Raw genomic sequence first — 19,920 nt, forward strand, 5'->3', positions numbered from 1 at the left:
CACGTATGCATGCCGTAGATTAATTCCCCGTCTCAGCCACCGGGGAGCTTCCAGCTGAATATACGAGAATCGGTGAAGAGTAGTTGCTCCATCATGTGCGGTGTCCTCAACCATCGAGCTATGTGACTGAAATCTTGGTATTGATATCTTACTGGGCGGGTAATACGTTGTGCCAACTGCTGTGAGCTCTATGGTGGACACCCCGGATACCTACACGGATGGTTGATCCGGGTTGGTAACTTTTATGATCACGCGTATGCTGCGTGATACTACGTCGTATCATGTAGATTGCTTAGTTAAATAGGTGCTCTAGAGAACCCCTAGCCCGATATTGAGATTGGAACAAAGTCGACATGAATTACACTCTTTGTGGTGTACCCGGGAGCTAGTATGGCAACAGAAATCTTTGACGTGGTCGTGGTCGGTGGCGGTCCTGTTGGGCTGTCGGCCACCTACGAAGTAGCGAAGGCGGGTAGGAAGGTAATAGTTCTCGAGAAGAACAACTTCTTTAACCAGGCTGGTAGCTCCAACGACCTAGCCCGCATGTTTCGCACTATGTATGTTTCTCCCATGCTGCTGTGCTAGCAAGCATGGCTTGCTCATATGCTTTTCAACAGGTACACGGAAGAGTTCATGGCGGATCTGGCTAAGGAGGCTTTGGGACTGTGGGATGCTCTCGAGAAAGATGCCGGTGCGTCTCTTCGCTGGATGAGCGGCCTCCTCAACTTCGGAGACAAGGACTACGGAGAAGACACGCCAGAAGGTGCGTTGTCGTCACCATGTGGTTAACACATCATTGCTTATCGCCCTTCTTACGCTCTACAGGCACATTAATGGGGCCGGTTGACAACCTGAAGCGTCTCGGCATGCCGTACCAAGAACGTAGGTGTTGGAGCAATACTACGGGACGATACCCGCATAACTAACTACCTGGTGACTTCGTGCTATAGTGACCGCAAAGGACATCGAAGACCGGTACCCATTCAAGGACTTGCCGCCTGAGTGGGTCGGCCTTTATGCGCCTGATAATGGTGTGATCAACGTTCAGCTCCTCCTTAGGACCCTGCTCAGCCTAGCTAAGGACTATGGCGCCCAGGCGAAGCAGCATACACGCGTGGGAGCGATCCGCCACTGTGAAACAAGCAATGATAACGCGATCTGGGAGATCTACACCATCAGACACGACGAGAATCCCGTCCTTTACAAGGCAAGGAAGGTCATCATTGCCTCCGGCGGCTATGTGAATCATGTTCTGCGGCCGAGCTTTGGCATATCACTCGACCTCGACATCTGGGAGATGGTTGCAAGTTATTTCAACTCCAATGCGGGGCCCAGCGGGACGATATTCCCTAGTGCGTGTTCTCGAGCCACGGACTGGTTGCAGTCCCATAACTCCTCTTTCCTTGGCGCATAGATCACTGACGGCATTATAACAATAGGCATGTGGTTCCAATTTGCCCCTGATAAGGACGGCAGATCTCAGCTTTTCTACGGCTTTCCCACGGTGCCATGGGGTCCCCCCAACGTCACCCGCATCGCCGTAGACGCGGCCACGCGGCGGATCAAAGATCCAAGCGAAAGATTGACTAACGTCGTCAACCCAGACGATATTCGCGACGCGCAGGAATTCATTCATAAGCACGTCGTCGGCGTCGATTCGACAGTCCCCGCATTTACGTTGAGCTGCCTGCAAACGAACGTCTTTGGTGCGTGTGCCGTTTGGCTCATCCCTACCTTATCTAGGCGAGGTACGGGCCTGTCGACCTTGTCAGAATGCTGATATGTAGCATAGATAACATGTTTGTCCTTGACTTCGTCCCGGACGAATACCTTCATGGTGGCCCTAAGGATAGTGTGGTCGTCTTCACGGCAGGCTGGGCGATGAAATTTGTGCCTTTGCTAGGCAAGGCCTTGGCTGATATGGCTCTACATGGCCAGTCGAAGTACGCGCTCAAGGAATTCTCCATCACGCGTAAGGACCCCAAAACAGATAAGGGTATCATCATCGACGAAAAGCTGTACCAGGCTACGAATCAAACTTCCTTTGGTTTTGCCGGACAAGCATCAGGTTCTTCGATTAGGGGAGTCCATAATACGGGCCGTTAAACCCCTGAAAGGTCACTTATTGTGCTATCCTATGATGAACCCCCTTTGGGAGATGGAGAAAGGGGTGAGTTAATAGTATAAAACTATCACGTGTTTGAATTGAAGATAGTCACTACGAAAATATAGAGTATTGAATGGAGTAAGGTTTAAATAATTTCGTTCTTTCACAACGTAGGCGCCCATGATTCTTTGTAACCCATTTTGTCTTTATAGGTTAGTGGGAGAGGTTTTTATAATGTCGTTGTTTGCCTCAAGGCACAGTGTGATATTCACTTTCTATCGAGCATCGGATCACTCACAGCGTATTATTCACTTGTAAAATGGCCAGTATATAATGAGAAAATAACCCCAACCACGCCCAATGCAACAACCCCTCTACCTTCTTTTTATGCACTAGCACCTGCAACACTTACAGACCCTCACGTTGTCTACCACACATACACTCTCACTGTCTGCCACAGAGACCCTCACACTACCATACAGACCCTTACGCCGTCTACCATGCCTGGCATGTGGCTGAACCCTCCGTTGCGTGACAGAATGTCGTCGCCGACACCACGACCAGTTTTTCTTTACGGAACTCTATGTGCCCAGCCTCTCCTCGCTTGGGCCCTGACGGGAGATGCATCCAATACTTCCGCCGTATCTCAGCTTATCCGACCCGCAAGAGTCCACGGATACTCGCGAGTCTCGCTCCGAGGTCGCGACTACCCGGCAGCTATTAAGCATGAACCGCACTCGTTAGTGGATGGTTATTTGCTTATGCTCGAAACTACCTCCCAGCGTAAAAAGCTGGATAACTTCGAGGGAAAGGCGTTTAAGCCAGTATCCGTGGCTGTTACAATTTTCGATTCGGAGAACAAGCCTCAAGAGAAAACGGTAGAAGCCGACATCTCCATCTGGGCTGGCGAAGAAAGTGCTCTCACAACCGATCCTTGGGAGCTGGAAGTCTTCGAAAAGGAGAGACTTGAGGCTTGGTTGGACCTTTTCCAAGGAGTGAAACTTGTGGGCGAGAGCGAAGACTGAGCATCAAGGATAGCTACATCCGCCTCCACACCCGAACAGCAAATCGAGCGACAACATGAGGGCTTTTTAGTTCGTCATTTAGACTGGCTCGCGTGTAGGGAGTGCTATTTGGCTTGGTGGTTGAGGTCCCGATCTAGTTGGTTTAGAGATATTAGACCGGATCTAGCGGCAAAGGTCTCCTCATTCATCTCTCTAATTAGTTCCATGGTCAATAAACAGCTATTATAACCACTATCTATTTGCTCGACGCTTGATCTGTCTGCAAACAATTTATAAAGAACGAAAGAAACTTTTCAAGTAAAAATGAATGTGACGTAGACATACGTCTTTAATGGCTTATCGCGGCGTGGTACGAGTATAATATAAGTGCGAGTGGAGGATTGTTTGCACGGCGTGTTTATCAGGACATTTTATCAGAGACTGTTACATTGAAAAGGAGGATACTTATTACGGGAAAGAAGTCCACCGTCAGTAAATAAGATTCGGAGTGAATATAGGAAGTAGAGAGATGGAAGGAGAAGGATCAGAGTCAGGACTATAAACAATAGGCTTTTTGTACAAAGCTATGATTTCAATTCACTCGTTAGGGTTCCTCATCCTCAAGTCCTACTTCTTCCTCGGGATCATTAAATAAGAGTCTCTCTTTCAGTTAACTTCGGCATCACTCGTATACGGTATTCATACCTACAATTGATCTAAATCGGTCCAACAGGGCCTGATCCTGCTGTCCTTTCTTGGATACATTCTAGCCTCTACCTTGTCATGCTCTTCCCTTTTCAAGTGAATCGCAACAGGCATCAAATAGACACACAATGAATCCTCTGTTGTTTGTGCCTTTATTTTCTTGTCTTTTACCCAGTTACCACCTTACAGCGAGTCTCAACCAGTTACAGAGGTGTTGCAATTCCTATTCCTGTTGATCGGGACTGTGTCGGCTATTGGCAGCTGTGGTCATTGTTCAGTCTCGGCTTCCTCGAGATGCTTCTCTTCAGTATCAGTCCTGCCTCGTTAATTAATTTATAGGTGATGTCTTGGGACGGGATAGAATCACTCAGCCGAAGGAACCGCTGCTAGAATATTGATGGGTCTGTTTGGGATGAAATACCCTTTACATGCTGCCCTGATGACTAGGAATTCTAAATTCAAAACCTCTCCGATTGGCACTAAATCTCTATGCCTGAGCCTCGAGAACATCGATCACCTTGTGATCTTCCCAAGCAGCAATGATGCGTATAGATAAGACCGCAGTACGCTCCTCCGACTGTATATCTTTCGGGCAGACGGGCCAGATGACGCCTGGCATGAACGAGCGTTTGTACTCGATCATGAGCTCCTCGTCGTTGCGGTCGAGCTTCGGTCCGCCGAATTTATGCAGGGTCTCTAGGTAATGGTCGAGGACTTCCATCTCGTGTTTACGGCGGTCTTCGACGGTCATCATGGTGGTCATGAAGTAGACAAGGTCGTGGAAGCAGGAGGCGAAGTGGAAGGTAGCCCAGTCTAGAAAGCGGGTGTGGCCGTCGGCGGTGAAGTAGACGTTGCCAATATGCGTGTCTCCGTGGAGCAGAGTGCGAAATTTGGGGTTACGCTTGGTGTAATAAATTTCCAACGCCTTGTTAACGCGTGTGCCGTCCATTAGGTACTCGGGGAGCCGGATTCGTCGATCTTCTCGAGCGACCGTGTCCCATTGACCGACCATGAACCCTACGGCGGGACCGTAATTGTTCCAGATCCCTACGATGCCTGTCAGTCGTGCCATGGCTTTCTCTACGCTGAATGAGGCGGGTCGGACAAGGGCTTACAGGGGTAATCGTCCTCACTCTTCCCCCAGAACTGGGCGTGTAGACCAGCTATCTGCTCGGCGCCGTCCAACACCTTCTCGACAGAGTAGGAGGCGGCTTCGGGGGGGATGCTGCAGCCCTCTCGAATCAAATCAGACATGACAGCAATTCCTTGCTCTTTGCTCGTGCCGCCCCATAAGCCCTTGGGGAAGCCCATGTTCTTGATGGTTGGGGCAATCTTGCTATAGAAGTCGGCCTCACGCTGTGCCATACTAACAGTCCACGGCTGCGAGGCGAACATAACGGGGTCAAACACACCCTTCACGCAGATGTGGTTCGACCGCGAGCTGGCATCGGTCGCGTCGTCCTCATATTCGACGTCGAAGAACAACTTGCCGGCCGCGCCGAAAACCCCCCGCGTCATCTTGACGGACTTGATCTTATGTCCCAGCTTCGACTCCAGCCACTGGGCGGTCACCTCCTCAGGGATCGCCGGAAGACGTTCAGTGCCTGTTTCTTTTTGGGTAGCCATGTTCGCGTCCCGTGTTCCAATGAAGAGAAGCGAGGGGAAAGTATAACTAAAAGTAAGACTGAAAATAGGATATGTAGGCCGAGTTATATAAAAACGAGTGAGAGACGAAAGAGGATTTTTGCAGCGTCAGCTCGAATAGGCAAACAAATTCTAGCGGTATACTAGTTGGTGATAAAAGGAGAGTACATAAGGCACTAAGAGATAGGAATGTAAGCTTATACCCTCGACCCTCGAAGAACTTCCAACTTTTAAAAAGGTCGTCCTAGGAAAGAATATAGAAATTTCCTTTTAAATACATTATAAAGTATTTTACTAAATAGTTAATTTAATAATATAAATATAGTAATAGTAATAGTAGTAATAATAATAGTATTATAGTAATTAATAGTAATAGTATAGTAGTGCGGTAGGGTTAAGCTACGTAGCCTTTCCGATATGTATTTATATAGCTCCCGTACTTAGTTTCTTATTGTTTTACCTTAATCCTATAGACCTCTATTTATAGCAGGAATTTTACTCTTTCTTGATATGCCTTTAATTGCCATCGCTCTCTAGTCGTCTTTTCTTTTCCCAGCTGCCTTTTCAGCTGGCCGATCAACTAATCACAGCTGTTTGCAGCTGTGATCTAGTTCAATCGGCACTGGGCCAGTTTTTGGCAGTTGGGTAGTCAGTCTATTGCCTATACGGGGCTCTTTACAGCATGCCCGCGCTGTTCCTTTTCAATAGTTATGTTAGGAAGCAACGTCCTTTAAGGTATTAATAGACGGAAGAGAGAGACTGCCCTTAGTATAGCTACGCCTTAGAAGACTCATTACCTGAGGGGGCTACGTAGCCGAACCTATAAGCGAGACTATAGACTAGCTTAGACGTACAACTCCAGGTGTAAGAGCGACAGGAAGGTGCACGATAGGTACCGGGGTACGAAGTACGGAGGTACTTGTGCCAGCACGAGGGTACCTCTTAGTCGGCGACCGTTTCAGCTTACTCTGCTTCTGGCTATAAGGGCGACCGCCTTTTTCTAGGCACTCGCCTTCTTATCCTTTTAGAAGGCGAGTGCTTATTTTTATTACTACAGGGATATACTCGTTACCTGGCTTAAGGATTCTATTACACTTGGCCTCACCTAAAGGTCTACGCTAAGGAATGACGATCCTGTAAAAAAAAAAAACAAGGTATAAAAGCAGAACAAAACCCCCATAGTTAAATGTTTATTATAGTTCTTTAGTTATGTTACGTAGAGAGCCACCGATACATAGCTCTCTACTCCTTCTCTAGTTGCTCGCTTACTTACCCTAGCTCCTGACTCGGTTATATAGTATAGCTTATAGCTTCTTATTATATATATATAGGTAGCTCTTATCTTCTTTATTCATTTCCCTCCTAGTTAGCCAGTCAGTTAATTAAACCTCTTCTTCTCATCTTCTATTGCTTCTACTATAGAGCAACCTCAGTTCCTACGTAGCTCTCCCGACCTACGTAATAAGTTGTTAATTTAATCCTATCCGGAGGATAGTTATAATACGCATAACCCCCTGTCATGCTGATTAATTACGGGGTTAAATACCCCTGTAAATAGCCCTGTAAATAACCCTATAAATAACCCTATAAATAACCTTATAAATAACCCTATAAATAACCCTATAAATAACCCTATAAAGGGGTCATTTAGGGGAAACTCTGTTTTTACTAGTAAGGAGGAGCAGAGCGTACGCGATGCTAGAGACCCGGATAGGTTCACTCGAAAGTGCACTCTATCGAAGACTACAGTACGTACGATGGTCCAGGATAAATGAAACTAATATCGCTGTACTAATCGAGAGGCAAGGAATCCAATGTAGTTATCGTATCTTAGCTATACCCCTTGGTCGTAGAGATGTAGTAATCGCTAGCCCGAAGGCACAAGAAGTAAGGGGAGAAAAGGGGTAAAACGCAAAAGTCACTTATTCGGCTATAGCGGCACGACGAAGTAACTTAAGCGCCTATAACTAAGATAGATATACTAATCGGAAAACGACGAATCTAATGGCAAAAACGAATCTTTAATTAAGGCAAAAATAATAAAGATAGCAATCTGGCTAGGTAATGATCTGGATAATAAGCATGGCATGTTCCGTACTTACGGGAGCTGTGGTTACTCTATATAGGCATAAGGCCTATCGTAGCGTGTCACGTGATGCATCAAGAGGGCATGTCTTACCGCACCACTACACTAGCTAAAAAACGCGCTATGGGTCCCTAAAAATACGTACACCCAATAAAAACGGCGGGATAAATGGAGTCTTATAATTTGAAATCCTTACGTATATTTACTGACGCGTTTTCTACCCCTATTTCCTAACCTTTTCTGACGCGTTTTCTATCCTTATTTCCTGACCTTTCCTAACCTGTTTTGCAGTAACCTTTCCTAATCTTTTCTGATCTTTCCTGACCTGTTTTGCAGTGACCTTTCCTGATCTTTCCTGATCTTTCCTAACCTGTTTTGCAGTGACCTTTCCTGACCTGTTTTGCAGTGACCTTTCCTGACCTTTCCTAACCTGTTTTGTAGTAACCTTTCCTAATCTTTCCTGATCTTTCTTAATCTTTCTTAATCTTTCTTAATCTTTCTTAATCTTTCTTAATCTTTCTTAATCTTTCTTAATCTTTCTTAATCTTTCTTAATCTTAGATTTTAATCCCGTTAAAAATTATATATAATTTCTTACGTTTTCTATGTTTTTTATTATAAATAAAGTTCGTAAACGTAAAAATGGTTATTAAATAAACTAAGTAGACTTCCTATATCTCTCTATCCTCCGGATAGGTTATTATTTTTAGCGTAAATGCTAAAAATAAGCCCGATTTATTCTGCTTCGCAGAATAATTCGGGTCTTATTTTATATAGTTTACTTTTGAGAACTACCTCTACCTGCGACTAGCGAACTATATAAAGTATAAACTTTAAAGTCCTACAATTAGAAACCTCTCCTTATGATTAACCTAAAACCAAGAACCTACGATAAGTTACCTGTCCCCTTGGAACACTAATAAAAATAGCAAATCGTAACATAACAGTGGCAACAGTAGCAGTAGTAGCGGTAGTGATAGGACTTTCTAAAATAAGAAGTTTTAGAAGGTCGAGGGTACAGACTTCCCCTCTGTTTCTTAGCAATCCACATACACTACTTTTGCCACTAACCGGTGGGCCTTAGGATCGATTGTCGCGACCCCTCGCGAATGGGTATCTTGCAAACCGCAACAGTCCTTACTCCAAAGCCTCTGCGTATTAGTATCTTTATTATTATCTCGGGGTACCCATCTGGCATCCACAGATTCGTTGCAGGCACTATTACTGTCGGTCGGCAAAGGACCGTAATGGGGACTGTGTAAGATGATCTACCGTTGCTACTAAGACTAACGAAACGGAGCAGCCTTTACGATAGCGAACCCTATGAACCAGCCTCATTAATCACTTCATTAACTGCAACTCTGGTAATTTCCGTTGCAAGTCTGGTTGGCTACGTAGAAATTGACGACAAGTATGGTGAAGGGCTTCTTTTCGGGTTGATATCTCACGTGGCGGGCTCCGTTTGTGAATCTCTCTCCTTGGTAAGGTAATCCCCATTCTAGCATAGACTCTCTATCCACAATCAACTTCAGTTGACGATATATTGCTACAATCCACCGTGCTTCATGTGGCCACATCCCTGTCAATCCCGCCACCGCGCATTAAAGACCCGTCCTGCGTCAAAGTAGAAAGATCTTCGGCAACGGTATTCACACATACGCGTGCCCATTGTAGTCTGCTACGCAGTGTTTATTGGGGCAAAGTCCCTGACGTCCTGTCGTTCGATAGCATTGCGGCGGGGGGGCAGATCACGTAAACGATGGGCACTTAGGCGGGTAGCCTATCTGGTAAGAGGTAGGTAAGTGACGCGCTGCTTGTCCTCCTGTCAGTAGAGCGATCCCCTCACGGCCCAGACATTTATAAGGGCCTAGACGTAGAGGTTACAGACAGCCGGTGTTGAGTATCATAGACTCAATTACATACATACATGTGTATGACTTCCTTTCCCCTGACCGTAATATTGGGCATGTATTTTATTGGTAACCTACATTCCGGCACTTCAGATTTAATATGCCAACCACCCGCCCGTCTGCCAATCTCCTCTCTACCTATGTGCATACCTACCTACATATAGATGATTGCCCTGGTTTCGTTCGAGTCTGGCTCTAGGTCTAGTATCAGCACTACTTACAGAGTAGGAGTAGAACCTACTTGTACCCCTCCGTTGAAGTTTTGATGCTCGGACTACCCGACGGGTTTGTGATGGAGAATACGAATAAGTAAATGCGAGTGACTGGGAGACTCTAATTTTTCAAATAGTAAAAATCTTACATTACCAATAGGTCAAAAGATCAGACTTACCCGGGTACACAGTAATAGCTATTAGATTATCTAGATATCCTGCACAGTAGCCAGGCAAAGCCAAGTTCTAAGATACTGTTCTTGAAGTACATCGTAGAAGTGAAGTGGGAGAACGACTTCGGCAGATACTCACTGACAGGGTACCTATGATGCCGGGTACCGTGTTTAAATCATCGCCCAGGGTTGTACCGACCATGTCATGACTATGGTCACGGCGCGCTACAAGATCGTCCGTTATTTGCGAAACGGTCAATAGCCTAGGCCTGCTTTCTCCATAGGAAAAGTGTAGTGACGAAAACCTAATAGAAACCCTCCCTAACCGCCATGCTCGTCTAAATGCAGTTGCAATCTCTACGCTGTTTACACATTAAATATACTCCTCTTAGAAGTAGAGTCAGCATGAACGATTGTCTCCGAAAGAGATATGTGTCTACAGCACCCGGGCTTCCCTAGACTTTGTTGTTTTAATACCGTTAGATTGTCCACGGGATATCTCCTGATGGGAACGAGGCTTTGCTAGCAAAGATATCTAATATACTAAGATCAATCCTGCGCCACAGTCCGAAATAGGCCAAAGTCTTACGAAGGTAATTAGTCCATGAAAATGGCGAAACGGTCATAATTACGTAAGCCGCTCTACAAAGCCACACGAAGCCACACGCTTACGTCTAGAACGTTCGTACCTACGTACCCGTACGGTTACGTCTACAACGTTCGTACCTACGTACCTATACGCCGTACGCTTACGCTTTACGTTACGTAATATAAAGCGTCGTATTCCCGGAAAAGCCTCTTAATTATCGTATTTCGATACCGGCCCTTTAATATTAACGTCGTCGAAAAAAGGCTCGTATTTAATAGGAACTAAATCGTAAAGAATTCGTATAACGGCTCGGAAAAAAGCGGTAACTAAGTTCGTCGCGCATTATAATAAAGTCGTTATACGTAAAAGGCTAATAAAAGTAGCGAACGTAGTTAGGTTATAGCTCGTTTCTGTTAGCGTTACTTAATCGTATTTAAAGAAAAAGTCGACGATTATAAGGATTAAATATATAGCGAATTCTTAAGCAAAAGAATCTCTATCTCGGGGTGGGAAGGCGTCGCGAATAATCTAAGCGTTAAGTTTTATCGCAAAGTTAATAAGTCGTAAACTATTATCTTTTTTTCGATTACGAACTAAGTATTTCGATAAGAACCGTAGCTCTCTTCTAGGATTCCGTTCTTTAGTCGTATACGTAAGACTTCGATTACTCGTTCCTTAAGGGGTACTAGGATAGGGATGCCCTTAGCTTACCAGGCGTTATATAGTACCGTCCTAATAATCTCATAATCGGGATAAACCTTAGGTCGGATTTTCCTAATTTTAAAGAAATCCTAGGCTAGGGCTATCTCTTTTCGGTATAGGATCTTAATAAGTACGTCTTTCTTCTAATTAGTTAATTCCGTATCTAATAAACCTACTTTAATAGCGTTAAGCCTTTCCGTTATTAATCTAATATCTCAAGGGTTACTAACGAATCTTAATATAATATTCTTATAGGGTTTATCGCGTTATAATACCTCTAGTAGTTCGTACTTCGACTTAACCTCCCTTAATACCTAATCCTTTTAATTTAATATTCCTAGTAATATCTAACCATTAAACAGGAGCAGCGTAGGCACGCTGACGGAGGCACGAAAAGGGCTACCCAACTGCCAACAACTGGCCCAGTGCCGATCAACCCAAGATCACAGCTGTAAACAGCTGTAATCAGTTAATCGGCCAGCTGAAACGGCAGCTGGGAAAGGGAGAGTAGAAACGGGCAACGAGGATCGCTAGAAAGGCATGGCAAGAAACGAGTGAATGGCTGTAGGTCGTGATGTCTACAGGTCTAAGTCTAACTGATGAAAATATGAGTGCGCGACCCATATAAATACACATCGAAAAGGCTACGTGGCCTAGATCCACCGCACCACTACACCATTTAACGGTATATTATCTATAGGCTAAACTTTACGCGATTTAGGTTTATATATAGTATTAATTAAAAACGTACGTTTAGCTTAATAAGTTAATTCCGAAATAAGGGCTAGGTCTCGCTTATATTATTTCGATTCTTACGTCGTATATTAAATTACCTTCGTAAAGGCTTTATTAAAGACGTAAAGGAATTCTTCGTCGCTTAATCTAACAATCGCTTTATTTTTATTATCCAGACTAAGTTCGAGGACCGAAAAGTCCTTAGCTTCGGAGATAGGTACTACCTCTATATCGTCGTCGTAAAGGCGAGTATAATTAATTTTAACTTAGAAGCTAGCGTCGGTTTCGAAGTATTTAATTAGGAACGCGTTTTTAGGCCTATATACGTTATTAAAATAGCTTAAGGTATTAATAGCATTTAGTTTTCTTAATCGCTAAATATAAGGCTTAGTAGCGTATCGCTTCTTAAGTCGATAGCGAAAAGGATTATTATCCGGGCCGAGCTAAAGTTAACGGTTCTTATAAAGGTACTTCCGTCGAATTTAAGTTTTATCTAGAACTAAAAGATAAAGTTTATATTAAGCAATACGGAATAACTAACGAACCTATCTTTAACGACGTAAATTAATAAGCGAAAGTAATAATCGATAAGCTAGATAGAACCGTCAACTATTCCTACGCATAAGGTCTCTATAAAGGATCTAAAACCTCGCTATATTACCTTAGTACTTATTATAAGGAGACGCTACTTTTTTACGTAGCTTTCTACGATTATATTAAACTACGCCCCTATATCGATTACTATAAATACGAGAGCTTCGTCCCCGTTAGATCCTACGTTAACTATTAGCTTAGGAAAAGGCCGGATATAGTTTCTAGTATCCTTTACGATAATAGAATTTACCGATATTCTATTCGAAGGATTAATAAACGAGGTAGTAGTTTACGGTATGCTAGGTATTTTAACGCTTTCTTCCGAATCCTTTTATATCCATTTCTTTATAATCTTAATAACCTTAGGCTAACCTTCGTTAATCTCTATAACGCGTATCGTAAGGTACTTAACTACCTATTCCGAAAACCTAGGCATAAACTTAATTAGGTCGTCCTACGAAACCTCGAAGCGTTTCCTATTATTCTTATTAATCTTATCTAATTAAAACTCTCTTAATAACTCGTTAATAATCTTCGTCTTCCTAGCTTAGTCGTTCGTATTCGAAGTAGCGTTTTTACCGGCTTTTATCGGTCTACGCCTAAGCTATAACGATAGGACTTCTATATCCTCTTAATCGGGTACTTCTCTTTCGATATACTCGCCGTTAGAACCTCTAGCTCGCTTAATTACGTTAACTTCGACTAGATCCGTCTTAATAATACCCTTATAATAACAGATACCTTCGTCGTCGATAAGACCCTGTCACGTAGCTAACTAGAGCAACGTATCGGCGTAATAGGTTACGCGTATAGGAAGCAGTGGAATACGGGTAAGAAGGTATATATTAACTAACTTGAAAGAAGGAAATATACCAGTGAGTATAAAGCAAGCTATGGGTATATATATAGCTGCTCAACCAGCTTATGTAAGCTGGGCTGCTCTCCACTAGAGGCATATGCCTACGTGACATACCCCCTAGTTGAACTTACGAAAAGTGAGTTCAACTGCCAACCTATGCTCGCGATGGTAACCTAGGGGTTTACTTACTGATATCGATGTGCCTCATAGAGGTTGACCGGTTATTAGCCGCCCTATCTCGGGCTCCCAACGGTCCCTATATCCGTATATACTTAGGCTATAGCTAGTGGTATCCCTCTAAAGTTCCCCCTTATTGCACCCCCAATCTGGTGCTCGGTAGTTAGTAATAAAAGAGACAGTTGATTGCGCCCGTCTGAGCGGTATTAGCTATGTATGTAATGTGGTAGTGGTTACTTTCTTATTAACACCTAGAGTTGTGGTCCCCCCAGTTACCGCCGCTGTCGCGTTGCTCGTGTTCTCCTAGTTAACAGATTCTGCCATTTCTCCTACGAAGGCGGTCGGGATTAAATATATACGGGTGGTCTCTTTCTCGACCAACCCTCTCTCCCTCCCTCCTTTTTTTTTTCAGATCGTCATCCATCACCGTTTCGTCTTGCGTCGCTTTGTTAATCATCAACGCCAGGTAAGTCTGCTCCCTGCACACTCACTCCAGAGTGTGGTGAGCGAGTTCAGTGAGTCATGGTATGACCCAACTGAGTGGCTATGAGATTAAGTCCAGACTGTCTTGGTGAGGCTTGTTGTTAATGACCAGCGTGTTGCTCTTGATGATGGAGTGACCCGTGGTCGCTTCGGATTGATGGCCGAACCGTTGATCGAAAAGGATCACCTATTGATTGATCGCCTTCTGTCAGGATGTCTACCCACGAGGAACTCCGTGAGATGGTTCGAACATTGCAGGCGTCTGTTACGGCGCTCTCCAACCAACTAGTGACCCACGTCGACGCGCCTACGTCGTCTGGTGCTAGACTTTCAAGCGTCCCTGATGCTCCGGCCCCTGGTACGATCGTTCCCTCTGGGTCGGGCCCTCTCGTATCAGCTCAACCACTGGAGGACCTATTCGTAGGGCGCGGCGTTAACCAAGAGGAGTCGAGCGTCATTATGGTTTCCTCTAGTGCCTCGTCCATTAATAATTCGTTAGAGGGGGCTTCCCTCTATTCGGATGCCGACGAGGGGGAGAACGACGAGGACCAGAGCGTCTCAGTTGGTCCCACTGTTCCTCCTGCTCTGGCTCAGCGAGCCACTCGTTCGCAGACGCGCGGTCGCGGTAGCTCTCGCCCTACCACGGTTCCTGAGGCGGTTCCGGCTACTACTCCGATTCGTAGTGCTGGTGGAGGCAGTCGAGGTGCTCGTGGTGCTGGTGGTGCTCGTGGTGGAGGGTTCGCTCGAGGACGTGGACGTGGAACCATTACTATACCCGGAAGTGCCCAGACAGCTCCTGGGACCTTCGCTACTCCCGTTGCTCCCCCTCAGTTCCCTATTGGTAGCAGTGCTCCAGTTGGTCAAGGTCGAGAGCATGGGGCCCGCCGGGAGGTTCCTTGCCAAGCTTGCATTCGAAGTGCCGCATGGAATCGTTCGACTGGAGAGTGCTTCGATTCTCTTCAGAGTACCACTCGCTGCCATCGATGCTCTTCGGGACACGTCTGTGCCCCCCTGTAGGCGCTCTCTCCCCCGGACGTCTACTTCCCGAGCTAACTTTGCATAGTCCTGAGGCTCTCGTACTTCCAGCAACACATCTGGTTATTGCTCGGATCGAATCCGCCCAGAACGTATGCTCTCTGGATCCTGGCCTTCTCGCCTGCTCGCTAATATTATGTTCAGGCGAATAAGCTTGCAGGCACTATGAAGGGGCTTCTTGCCCTTTACCAGGATGGGACGACCATTCCCGCCATTCCCGAGACGGAGGAGTCTCGGCGTGGAGCCCGCAACGCTCAATGGTTTGCAGGTTTAGCCGCGAGCCCTATTGCCGAGTCTTCGGCTGGGATGGAGCGAGCAACGTCGTCTAGTGTTGTTCCAGAGCGGGAGGCGGATGTTGAGATGGGAGGTACCGGAGGAGACGAGGAGGTTGAGCGACCTGAGGGCGGTGATCCCACATTCGAGGAGTTCCTCCACGCTTCTCTTCACCGCTATGCTGACCTGGTCTACAACGATGTGCTTGACGAGTGGCACGAGTCGAGCGCATCTCTTTCTGCTAGATAGTCGCGCCAGGATCGCCGTGCCCAGCGATTCCGTGGTACCCGTCGAGTTCGCGGTGGTTGAGGAAGTCCAAGGGTCTGCCTGTACTTGAGAATGGAGAGCAAGGAGAGGTTTAAGGGGGGATAGCTAGAGGGCATCAGACTCTGCTAAAGATATCGGGACTACTTCTCCGCGAGCATCCTATAGGTTGAGCAGTGATCTAAAATGTTCGAACTACTAACGTAGTAATGCTTTCGTAAGTCCGTCTGCTGGCATCTGGTCGGTAGGCTATGGAATCGTCAGAAGCCTCTCTCGTCTAGATTCGTAGTTTTAAAGGATAAAGGTATCTCTCGGATATAATCGAAATTATTAGAGTCGATTACGCGACTTAAAATACCTGATTTTCCGATATTATTAATTATAAAATATATTAAAACGTCTTTAAACGATTAATAGTTACAAAATACCTTTCGGAAAAAGATATTTACTATAATTAAATCCGGAATCCCGGCTTTAAAGTTATTAATTCAGAAGGCTAGTAACGGTTAGGATCGTAACTAAGGTAAAGTAACGGCTCTAGAGATATAGGTTAAATATACGGTAATAAAAAACAAAAGAAGTACTCTTCAGACCCGTCGTAAAGTCCTCCCGGCGTTAGGTAAACGCTTCGTACGTATAGTTAATATACGGTAAATAAAAAGGTCGTTAAAAGGAAGGATCGTATATAAAGACGAGGTAAGCGACGAGGAGGTACCTAATGGGTAGGAAACGGCGTAAGAACTAGTTAAAAACGAAGGATCGTAAGCGGAGGACTATATTAAGGTAGTAACGTCGTAATCGGAAGGTTTTAATTGATTTTAGTAATCTAAATAGCTTTAATTACTTACGTAGTAGTAGTAATAGTAAGGGTTTTTTAGGTAGTCCGCGAAGGGTTAGTCCGTGGAGGGGGTCTAGCTTAACTGCCTAAAAATGGGAAGCGTGTGATGGTGAAAATGCTCGCCCTGGTGCTATGTTAGAGAGACACATTGTCCTGCCGGATCATCGGTCTCCCAGGGATGCTTAGCAGCATCAAGTGTAATTATTTCCTTTGTCTACGGAGACCTCGAAGAAGCATCTCTTGATGGGATTAGGCTTCACGCCGGGTCAGCCATCCCGTGCACTAGGGATAGATTGACACTCGACGACAACAGGCTCATAAACGCTACGCCACTGAAGTGACGCCAATTATATCACGTTGTGTATACCGCCCACGTGTCGTATGCTGTGTCTGGCCCCATCTGTATCAGCAGCAGAATCCGGCTTACGGACAGCATGCTGGCAGATCAGTATGGCCGGACTTCGGGCTGGAGCGCTATGCATAGGTATATGCAGGCGTAGGCAAGTAAAGTAAGACAACCACAGTAATAGCAACTCGCGTATATGTACATATATGATATATAGTGGGCATCCTCTTTAAAAATTAGGGGAACCTGGATTAAGTTGTTCCCGACCCTAGATTATGTTGACGATGGTAATCTATCAGTACAGGAATGCCCTTTCTCGAGATAATATTTCTCATAATGTATCTGAATCTAGTTACCTTTCGCTATCTATCATCATTTGGGTCGATGAGCTTCCTAATATCTTACGATGGGTTAGTGCATGTGTCGTAGTAGAACTCGTGATGCTTAGGGTATTTTTGTTAGCGTGCAATGTTGGATCGTTTACGTAGAAAATTCTCAACTATCCGCACATGTATGCTGAAGGTGGTTTAGAGGCGCGGATACATGCTCGATGGGATACTCAATGGGTCGAAACAAATATCTATATGACAGATGGTAAAATAGCCTCGGCAGCACCGCGAGCTCAACACCAAATCTGTTCAACACAGGCGACGCTAACAGACGAACCGAAACAGACAGTCCGCAAGTTACCGTGGCTTGCCGTAAACCAAAACATAGTACCTAGCTAGCTTTCAGCATTACTACGTAAGAACGCCTCCCCGTGTGCATGTGGTAATTATATTGACCTTGGCCGTGGCCTGAATGTTCTTTAGGCCAGTGCCTTGTCCACGGCCTTAGCTTATATTGGCCTTGGTTGTCCCCGGGTTTGCTGATGTGCGCGCGTAGAGGCTCATGCCCAGGTCGTGCGCCTGTCACATAGGCAATAATAGTAGGCAGAATTAGGAGGCGGAAATTGGTTGCCCCTGTGGCTTAAGCATCAAGACAATGGCTTTTTTCCTTTTACTCTACTTACCCAAGATCCTCAACGCCCTTCCCTTCCCAGGATCCCCTAGATTGTCTGCATAAGGGCCAATGGCCATTCTTCTGGTAGCGAAAACGTGCAGGCCAGGCACTTTCGTCGAAACTGCAAGTCGAGAACGGTCCGTGGTCAATTTCTTCTGCGACCTTGCTCCTACAACCCCAGAATTACCGCCTAACGCGAACACGACACCACCGGCTTTTGCCAATCCCTTCCCGAATAGAGTATTTCCCGACGTAGCGACCCGCAACTTGTTTTAAGGAAATTGGCAACGTCCACCCAGGCAGAGCCCCGCGGCATGATAAAGGGTCACGGACTAGCCCCTCTTAAACTGGGTGTAGGGAGTTGAAAAGGACCTTGGCTTCTTCCGCCGATTTATTTCTTGGAACAAGCCTCGAATAAAAAAAAAACTGGGCAGGTCGGGCGCCTGAAGAATGCGGCTCACCTCCACAGAAAGACAGGCATATTTCAGTTCTACGTAGCCAGTATCTCTCGTACATCCTCGGGAGTCGGGCAGGGATGTTGAAGATGAGAGGCCAAAGCCGTTCCCGAACCAAAGGGTGCTCCCGTGAACTTGCTAGCGTTGACGGTACGCGTCTCGGCAAATCTAGGTGGCGGGACTCGACATACTCTGTACTCTCTCTGTGTCTGTATATGTGCATATATTCATATCTCGTGCCCATTTGGAAGGGCTCACGACGGACGGCTAGCCGTAGTGAGTGTTGGCAATCGACGGGCAGGTAAAATCAATCACCCGCAATCAGTACCTAGGTAGGTATTTATCAACGCGAATCGGTTTCTTTTCTTACCTCTCGTTGACATGCGATACAAGACAACGAACGTAAAACGAGCCTGGTACAATTAAGTCTAGCATATTGAACGAGAAATAATGATATTACTTAGATGTGGCCCCAAATCACGGTAGAATCAGCTGAGCCTACTATCCCTATCGAGCTCGGGAAAGGAAGAGAATCTAGAAGCTGTTTTGGAATTGTCACATCTTACAGCTGTGGCCCGTTACCCCAAACGAGCGGCAGGATCAGCGATCATCATGCAACCCTACGATTTGCCGATGGAGGATTATATTACCCGATTTTCAGCGGTGCTCCTCCCACCAAGCTTGCATCTTAACGAGGATCTCTCAGCGGGGCTCTAATTCATAGCATGAGCTGTCGTTATTATCGGTAGGGGGGACACGATGATAAAAAAAAGTCAAGGTCCATCGAGTAGCAATCGACGGATGCCGTGGCCTAATATTACGTTGCGCCACCTACGGGCAGTGATGTGGCGAAGAGGCGACACTGTAGCTATGCCGTATTCAATCGTTAATCCCTATATGCTGCGTTCGACTCCCGATGTCATGTAGGAGAGCTAGGCACAACGTCCTGGCAAGCTCGTTGTTCTCGAATACGGATAGTGAGACGGTTTGGCCAACGAGGCAGGGTACCGCATCTCGAGCTCACCCTCGCCTGTCTTGCCCCCGACTCGTCAGCTGTGCCTAAACGTTGACCCGGACCGTCCTGTGGTGCGTGGGTGTGCGGTCCGCGTGTCAGCACCTGGCAGGTGTTGGCGTCAGCGCCCTTGGCACCTACTAGAGCCTTCGCGCGACGATTCCTCGCCGCGACCTGTCGTAACCCCGGGGGTCTCGATGCGGTGCATGCACGTAGCCTGCAGCTGAGGTTTCCCAATACTACCAACTAATGCTGATGGGAGCAAAGGTTGGACCTTGTTGGCTGGCTTGCGGGACTTGCTCAGCCCGCGCTGCCGACCTCCAGCCTTGAACATGTCTCCGGTTGCGGTGTTGAGAGGGAAAACACTTCTCGTCGTACGACGGGTGAAGGGAAGAGCATGCGACCGGGGCACTGATGAGAATTGGCATGCGTCGGCCAACGTGATGGCCCGGGTGGAAAAGATCCCGCGACACAGAGGCACCCCTGACGCGAGCTGTCAGTGAGGAAATGCGCGATATCTCTGACATCGAAATGCCCCATGCGATTTGCCGTCAAGCGAGAGAGGCTTAGACGATTAGATCGCAGAAGCTGTCAGACCCAACTCGCCGGTTCACACAATAGTGTGGCTTGAAAGCCCTGCGAGGCCAGCACGGATGGGTGTTGGTGCCGTGCCCGGCCTGCAGGCTAAGAATAGATGAACGCAAAGCCAGTTGTAT

The 19,920-nt window shown here is 46.2% G+C and overlaps 4 protein-coding genes across 4 annotated transcripts; 3 read left to right on the plus strand and 1 right to left on the minus strand.

The window, feature by feature from the left end:
• Positions 1-325: 325 nt before the first annotated feature.
• On the plus strand, positions 326-2,246 carry GGS23DRAFT_544570 (uncharacterized protein). The gene is made up of 6 exons (XM_051514913.1): positions 326-557; positions 618-763; positions 826-882; positions 951-1,352; positions 1,440-1,706; positions 1,793-2,246. The coding sequence occupies exons 1-6, from the start codon at positions 391-393 to the stop codon at positions 2,104-2,106; spliced, it is 1,353 nt and encodes a 450-aa protein (XP_051376927.1). The 5' UTR covers positions 326-390; the 3' UTR covers positions 2,107-2,246.
• A 400-nt stretch (positions 2,247-2,646) lies between these two features.
• Positions 2,647-3,132, plus strand: GGS23DRAFT_592008 (AIG2-like protein; the record flags this gene model as incomplete). Its single annotated transcript, XM_051517819.1, has 1 exon — positions 2,647-3,132. The coding sequence occupies one exon, from the start codon at positions 2,647-2,649 to the stop codon at positions 3,130-3,132; it is 486 nt and encodes a 161-aa protein (XP_051376928.1).
• Positions 3,133-3,774: 642 nt separating this feature from the next.
• On the minus strand, positions 3,775-5,687 carry GGS23DRAFT_18754 (kinase-like domain-containing protein). The gene is made up of 2 exons (XM_051511687.1): positions 4,932-5,687; positions 3,775-4,863 (listed from the first exon to the last, which is right to left on the minus strand). The coding sequence occupies exons 1-2, from the start codon at positions 5,440-5,442 to the stop codon at positions 4,304-4,306; spliced, it is 1,071 nt and encodes a 356-aa protein (XP_051376929.1). The 5' UTR covers positions 5,443-5,687; the 3' UTR covers positions 3,775-4,303.
• Positions 5,688-13,660: 7,973 nt separating this feature from the next.
• Positions 13,661-15,826, plus strand: GGS23DRAFT_544573 (uncharacterized protein). Its single transcript, XM_051514914.1, has 2 exons — positions 13,661-14,992; positions 15,043-15,826. The coding sequence occupies exons 1-2, from the start codon at positions 14,193-14,195 to the stop codon at positions 15,164-15,166; spliced, it is 924 nt and encodes a 307-aa protein (XP_051376930.1). The 5' UTR covers positions 13,661-14,192; the 3' UTR covers positions 15,167-15,826.
• Positions 15,827-19,920: the final 4,094 nt, after the last annotated feature.

This window comes from Durotheca rogersii, assembly GCF_024521655.1.
Source record: "Durotheca rogersii strain YMJ 92031201 chromosome Unknown GGS23scaffold_1, whole genome shotgun sequence".
Taxonomy (NCBI): domain Eukaryota; kingdom Fungi; phylum Ascomycota; class Sordariomycetes; order Xylariales; family Xylariaceae; genus Durotheca; species Durotheca rogersii.